Raw genomic sequence first — 7,739 nt, 5'->3', positions numbered from 1 at the left:
CGGCCCCTTATAGTCTTGTTTCAGAATCAAATTACATACCCAACTAGGCGAGCTTACAGAAGGACCATCAAAGCCAATGTGCGCCACGTGTTTGACATCGGTCGGAAGACCAATTTGCATCTCTGGCTCTTTCTCTTCTGCCTCTATGTAATTAACAAATTCATCCAATAATATGTACCGCATTTATAAAAAAAAAGAACAATAGAAGTAATATTTGACTAGAGGAGTAAGAATTTGTGACCTAAAATGAACTTACCAAATATATTAGAAATGTATCTTAGACCTTTTAATAAGCCCTTCATCGCGTTGGTCATGAGGTACCATGTGAGAGAGAAATGATACTGAGAGAATCTTTTAGAGGTTCGCCTGAGATTATCTCTAAATTCCAATCTTAAACTTCAAATGCTCCAATCTATATACATTTTGAAAAGAGAGAGAATTTAAAAAAAGTTTATTCAACTTTTTTTTTTAACTGTCAAGGTAGTTACCCCTGACCTATTATTGATCATAGGATGGTCCTCTTGATAGGTATTAATATTGAGTGTTATACAATTAGTGCCTGATGTATTGCCTTCCAAGCAATAAAACCATGCAAAAAAAAATCTAGATTTTGCTCAAATAGAGATAAGTCATAGTTAAGGAAGAATGAGAACAATGTAGATAGATATCAACATATAAAAAAATTGACATGAAAAGATCTTAGATTCATCTGAAATATTCATCAATGATAATAAGAACTATATGCTTATAGGGGGGGAAACTAATTTGTGAGAAAAACAACTATACCTTTAATTTGAGCAGAATTGCAACCCATATCTCGAATTTTTTGCTGTGATATTAACGGCATCCTTCTTTATCAATCCCATCCAACAAACCTCAACTATAATATCATTTTGAAGGAGTTAAATATAAACAAAAAATTAATAAAAATGTTAAATATTTTGTTCCTCCAAGAATATAAAGAAGAAGAAGGGGGCTAGCAATTTGGAACAAGCGAAAGAAAAGAGATTAATCGGATGCTTTCTTTCTTTTTCTTTAATTTTATTATAATGTAATTAGGGAATGAGAGGTTGAAGTTTTTTCTCTTTTTTTAATTTTAGGATACAAAATTTATCAATTATTTGATTGTTTTTTTTTTTTTGGGTGCTCTCATTGTTTTTTTATTTAACGGGTCGGAGCGCAAAGAACGGGGAAATCAGTTAGGAACGTAGCGGGAGACCGTTGAGCCTTTTCTTTAGGATTAGAAAGAGGAATTGTGCGCTTTGACCAAATTGCCCCTCATATTTGTGCTAAATATTTTGCAAGAATATCTAATTATCAGAGATAAGGTTTACGATTTCATGCAAAATATTCAAAAAGACACCCTCTATTCTGATTAGGGAAATTTATCCATCCTTTATATATAAAGAGAAATTAGTGGAACTCTTAAAGACATAAAAAATTAACACGTATCATATAATAGAGGCATAAAAAACTAGGGAAAATTGCTTCCAGCCCCCAAAACCGCCCATAATATGCTCTGCCCCCCCAAGTCCTTTAACGTTCCTTTTCCCCCCAAAACCGCCCGTGATTTTCTTCCAGCCCCCAAAACGAATCCCCAGGCCTAACTCCGTTTAAATCCCGCTCGAAATGCCCAAAATACCCTTACGTTTAAAATTCCCCGTTATGAGTTACATCCTCGTCCGTACCCTGCCATCTCTCTCTTCTGCAAGCAAACCGACCCCAGAAACCCAATTCAAAACCCTAGCCCTAAACCAATCGACCCCAACGCAAACCGAATCAAAGCAAAGGGATCAAAATGACGGGCGATTCAACCCCCAAAGTCAACCTCAATGCCGACCACAACGAAAGCGATGACGCCCAGCGGTGCGAAATCTCAGATAGTGCATTGCGGAATGAATCTGAAGCTCGAGCTGCGATTGGCGATGTTCTAGAGGACATCGCAACCAGCCATTCTCATCCCAGAAGCCTGGCTCAAAATTTAAGTGTAGGCCCCCGCGAAGGTCTAGAGGGCAGCACCGGGGTCCAACGATGCCACTAGAGCGCTCCTTGGTCTACAGAGAGGAGAAAAAGAGCAGCACGTGGCAGCACCCAAAAGGTAATTTTTACCGCAAGTTTTATGTTGTTAAGGTTATGGTTTGATTGATAATGCTCTTAGTCTGGTGGGAAGGTCCAAAATTACGGTGTCTGTTAGCTGTTGAGGTTACTGTTAACATGCAAGGTCTATGCTTTTATTGCTGAGGTTGTTGTTTATTTGTAGAGGTTAGGCTTTGGTTGTTAAGGTTAGGTTTTGGTTGATAAGGTTGTGGGGTTGTTGTTAAGGTTGTTGGTTACTGCCTTTATTGTTAAGGTTGTTGTTTAGTTGTTGAGGTTAGGCTTTGGTTGTTAAGGTTAGGTTTTTGTTGTTAAGGTTATGTGGTTGCTGTTAAGGTTGTTGGTTTACCCGCAAAGTTTACAGCATAGCTGTTATGTTTACTGATTATACTCAAAAATGCTCTCGTCTTGTGTTTTTGTTTTGTAGAAAAAGGGCAAAGCCAGCTATTACGTTGCGGCCCACCGCCAGCTTCGGTGCCTATCACGACTTCATGCAGAATTTGGTGACGCGTATGGGGCCAAGGCATTTTGCGGCCTACGAAGATAGTGTATTCAGACACTACGTCCAATTTGGCCCACCTGGCGTCGATCTTCCCACCTTTGAGCACATTTTGAGTCAGTGGGACAAGAAGAGCAAAAAATTCGTCTTCACCGATAGGAATGATGGAGAAGAGATCCCATGCTCATTCAACCTTGAGTGGGTAATGGAGCATACATGGTTCTCCAATGAGGGGCTTCATGTTGACCACAATCGGGACAGGAAAAATAGGATTTGGTCCAGGTTCTTTGACAAACCCGAGACGGGGGGTTCCAGCAGTATAGCTCCCCCCAAAGGAGGCCCCACCAGACGCAATGTGGAGGACCTGCTCTTGAAGCTGGTACTATCTTCTGATCGCCGAGATGTGAAGGACTTTGTCCTGCTACAGATCCTCTATCAGCTGAGCATGATTTGGTGTCCAAGCAGTATTTCCGGCGTTCCTAGGCATTTATTCAAGTACGTCGACAGCATCGAACAGGTCAACAACACTGCTTGGGGGACCTATATATTCAGTGAGACATCTGACGCGATAGAGAGGGCACTGAAGGATCCTGAGCCAGGGAAGACGACATTATATCTGCAAGGTGTACCCCTCTAGTTTGTGTAAGTAATCATATTTTTTACTGATTATGAAGGTTAGGGTTTACTTGTTAATGTTACAGTTTCGTTGTCAAGGTTACAGTTTGGTTGTTAATATTACGGTTTGGTTGTTAAGGTTACGTTTTTATTGTTAGGGTTACTTATTAATTGTTACGGATGAAGGTGTTTGTTAAAGTTTTTATATCTCTAATGTGCAGTTGTGGTATTATGAACTCACCGGCATCAAGAAGCCAGCACTTGGTTGTACGGTGAGGCCTTCCCTGACAAATTGGGTGAGACTTGGGCACGTTGCTGGTTCTTTGAGATTGGCCACTGTTGTTGCGAAAGCAAGTAAAGCTACGATAAAGCTTCCACAGCAACATGGACAACTTCAAAGAATCGAGGGAGGTTTTTGTGGGAAGGAGCAGGGGATAGAGAATGAGAAGAGGAGAGAGAGAGAGAAGAGGAGGATTAAGGGTCCGGCTGCAGTAGACGCCGGCAGGGCTCGTGGCCCAATAGACCTTCTTCACAAGAAGAAGAGGAGAGAAGAAGATGACGACATCCCAATTGATGCACTTGTAAGAACTTAGCAATCGTGGATTTTATTTGACTTAGCAATCGTTGATTTCATTTGTTTTTGAATTAATTAATTAATCCTTTTAATAGTACTCTACCTGTCCGTTGCATATGTGATGCCACAGGATATTGATGAAGACGCCGAGCAGCCAAATGATGCAGTTGAGCAAATGGATTGGCCTCAGCAAGTTATCTACTGGAAGAGCATCGCGGCAATGAACGAAGCATTACGCCGCGAGAACGAGAATAAATTCAAGGATATGATTGCTGCAGACCGTGTAAAGATAAGTGCTCTTTCTGTGAAGGTGGCTAAGCTGTCTGCTCAAAATAGAAGACTGAGAGAGGAACTAAGCGAAGCACGATCCGGAACCCTCTCTGTATACAAGGATAAGAGCCCTACAGGATTGGTGTCCAGCCCATTGATGGAGCCGCAAACTTGTACAGGTTAGATGTGGCTTGCAATTACGTTTGCGTGTTATAGTTAAAAATTGATTGATAAGTATATGGATTTATTGTTAAGGTTAAGAATGTATTGTTAACTTTACTGATCTAATGTTAAGGTTAGGGATTTATTGTTAAGGTTAAGAATGTATTGTTAACTTTACGTATCTAATGTTAAGGTCAGGGATTTATTGCCAAGGTTGGAGATTGATTGTTAAGTATCTTGGTTAGTTTTAAGGTTATGTAACTGATGCTATGTTTTTTTTGACAATGAAGTACCTAAGCTCATTTGTGTTTATTTTTTGAATCAGACACTCCAGGCACCGTGGGTGGCATTGATGTACAGTACGATGGGGATGTCAATAAATCATTATTATTTGATGAAGCTAATAAGGAGAGCGAGGCCCCTCCAACAGGGAGGGCCTCTCCACAACCATTGTTTTCTGATATCCACAAGGAGAGTGAAGATGCTCCGCCAGGAGAATTACCTCCACCAGAGGCATCTGCTGTTGACAAGGCCCTTGAGGCAGAAATAAACGAGGGAGAGAAGGTGTCCCCGCCAGCGAAGGAGCTACTAACTTGTACAGGTTAGCTTGCTTTTGTACTATATGTTAGAGATTGGTTGTTATGTCTACGTATTGGTTGTTAAGCTTTTTATTGTTTATACTCTGAATATTATCAGAAACAGGCACTCAACGCGAGGGCACTGGAAGGGAAATAACGCCGGCGGTTGAAGTCCCTTCTGCAGGTGATGGGGAGACGCAAACTTGTATAGGTTAGCAACTTTTTCACCATGTGTTTAGGCATCAGTTGTTAGGTTTACTATGAAATTGTTAAGTTTAGATAGAAGGGGCTATGTTTTCTTAATATTTATACTTCGAATGGGTTGTTTGGAATCAGACACTCTGCGGGAGGACACTAGGATGGAAATAAAGCAATCAGAGAATGCCCCTCCACCAGCAGAAGAGACATCAACTGATGACGAAGATGCTCCTATTGTGTTTTCAAAGGTTTTGAATAAGAGAAAGAGGGGTGCAACGGGGGCACGCGGGAAGATGGCCGCTGCTGCACCCCCTAAACGGAAGAGATGCAAAAGATCGGTGAAGCCTTCCAAGTGGGTAGTCACCCCTTACACTGAAGGGAAGAAGAAGAAAGAAAAAGACAACATAGGGGACAAGGCTATAATAGAAGTGGGTGGGGAGGAGGAAGCGCAGGTGCAGGAAAACAATGCAGAGTTGGCTCCTGCTCGGCTACAAAGTGACCCCCACTCTATCTGGGAAAAACACATGAGTTCCCCTATGAGTTCAGAAGAAGAAATGTACAGAGATAAGCTGAACGAGGGGATTCCCTTTCCAGATGGCTTCATCATCAAGTTTTTGGGCGACAAGGACACATTTGTACATAACTATAAGGTGTCAGCAGACGTTGCCGCGCTACTGACGGAAGAGGAGCAAAAAGCTCTTAACCATTTTTGCATTTGTAGATGTAACAAGTAAGTATTTACCTCACATCTCAAGTATTTACGTTTGTTGTTTAGTTTGCGGGTTTGTTGTTATGGTTACGGGTTTTTTTGTTATGGTTATTGATTTGTTGTTTAGGTTAAGGGTTTTTTTGTTATAGTTATTGATTTGTTGTGCAGGTTATGTGGTAGTTGTTAAGGATACGTATTTGATGTTAAGGTTACGTGTTTGTTGTTATGGTTACGGGTTTTTTGTTATGGTTATTGATTTGTTGTTTAGGTTAAGGGTTTTTCGTTATAGTTTTTGATTTGTTCTTGCTGCTAATTGTTAGTTGCTAACTATTATTTTTGTTTTTTTCCCTGTTTGCAGTTTTATTAAAGTGTACGAGGGATCAGCAGGGTCTATTACCCGGCTTGAGATCCTCAATATATTACGCGGTGGGCGACTGGATGATTCAGTAAGATTTTCGATTGGTATTTATTCATTAGCATATTTAACAATACTATTATTAATTACTTGTTGCCAACTTATGATAGCTTGTTGATACGCTGCTTGATTTAGTTCGTGAAAATCAGAGAGCATCGTCCAGTATAAAATTCGGCGTAGTCCCTGTTTGGTTTAGTGTAAGTTTATGTCTGGCGTGGCGTACTCCTAACTATCAGCACATAATCTATGTTAAAAGGAACCTGATCGGGTTAATTCTTTATTGCAGCACCAGATACATGTGCTGAAACCAGATTACCAAGAGCTGCATGATATCTACATCAAACGCTTGGTCGATGAAGGGTGTACTAACCTCTTAGTTCCCATTGTCCAGGGCGATCATTGGCATCTTCTGGAGTTTGATGTCGAAAATGATATTGCCAGGCATTACGACTCCTTGAAGGAGAGATCTGGACATTGGGACCCTGTGCTCAATATCGTCAAAGCCTTCAACTACATTAAAGCTGGCTTCAATGAGAACCAATTGCGCAGCGTATTCGACCCAATCAAAGTTCCATGCGAGGAGCAAAAGGGATCGTAAGTTTGCCGGAACCCTTGTTGGTATTCATTGTTGGAAACTGGTTGTTAAGGTTACGAATTTGTTGTTATGTTTTGATTGAAAGCAACAATGGTCTCAATGCTTCCTTGTGGTTGTGTGCAGGTATGACTGTGGGATCTATGTCTACCAGTTCGTACAAGCGATTACCGAAGGTAGAGATGTCCTGCACGTCACGCCCGAAGAGCATAACACATGGGTGGTTCGTGCGAAGCTAGCAGCGTACTTACTGATTGAAGGCAGGAAGAGGAAAAAAGAGGTGGGAAAACTTGACGATGATGACGTTGAGATGTAGATTTTTTGTAAATGATATATTACATTTCTTTGGTGTTACTAACAATATACATGTAAATATTAAAAGGTAAATATAAACAATATAAGGTTGATCTGTGAATGATATATTACAATTCTTTGTTGTTAATAGCAATGTACAAGTAACTATTATAAGGTTGATATCAAGGGATAACATTAACAGCAAACCCATGAGTTCAACAACAAAACCGTAACCTCAACAACAAACAGCAAAGCTTAACAACATCGCAAGATTCTGCTAACTTGTGCTTCAAATGCAACCAAACTAAATTCGAAAAGATTTCTGCATTTGTCCGCCAATAGTTTACGATATGCTAGATCCCCAAGGGATAACATTAACAACAAATCCATGAGTTCAATAACAAAACCGTAAACTCATCAACAAACACAAAAGCTTAACAACACACTATATTAGCAGAAACATATTAATAGGTAGTTAATAGAGCGTATCATCATCAAGTTCAGCAAAACATTTGGTAATTTACAATAAAAGACAACCTAGGGGCCGACTGCTCCTCCCCCGCTCCCCTTGCTCGAAGCGCGATCGTGGTAGGAACCCCTATCGCGAGGAAGGGTAGACGGCCCAACACCTTGGGCCCGGAGAAATCGTTGCCAGAGCTCTTTCTCCACCGTCATTTGCCTGCCGTCCCAAGACACTTCAATCAATTCCGGGTCGGCGCGGGAAGGCTGCGGTTGCTGG

The 7,739-nt window shown here is 40.9% G+C and overlaps 1 protein-coding gene across 1 annotated transcript in view; it reads right to left on the bottom strand.

Moving 5' to 3' along the window:
- The window catches only part of LOC109830964 (CRIB domain-containing protein RIC5-like), a 3,188-nt gene extending 2,133 nt beyond the window's left edge, over window positions 1-1,055 (bottom strand). The window contains exons 1-3 of the mRNA XM_020398316.1: window positions 787-1,055; window positions 257-412; window positions 40-143 (exon numbers count right to left, since the gene is read on the bottom strand). Of these exons, the coding sequence (XP_020253905.1) occupies window positions 40-143; window positions 257-314 (162 nt within the window). The 5' untranslated portion in view covers window positions 315-412; window positions 787-1,055. The remainder of the gene's footprint in view (window positions 1-39; window positions 144-256; window positions 413-786) is intronic.

Source organism: Asparagus officinalis, chromosome 1 (assembly GCF_001876935.1).
Source record: "Asparagus officinalis chromosome 1, Aspof.V1, whole genome shotgun sequence".
NCBI classification, from domain to species: domain Eukaryota; kingdom Viridiplantae; phylum Streptophyta; class Magnoliopsida; order Asparagales; family Asparagaceae; genus Asparagus; species Asparagus officinalis.
Note: the sequence above shows the minus strand (reverse complement) of the source record. Positions and strands in the feature narration are given on the sequence as shown.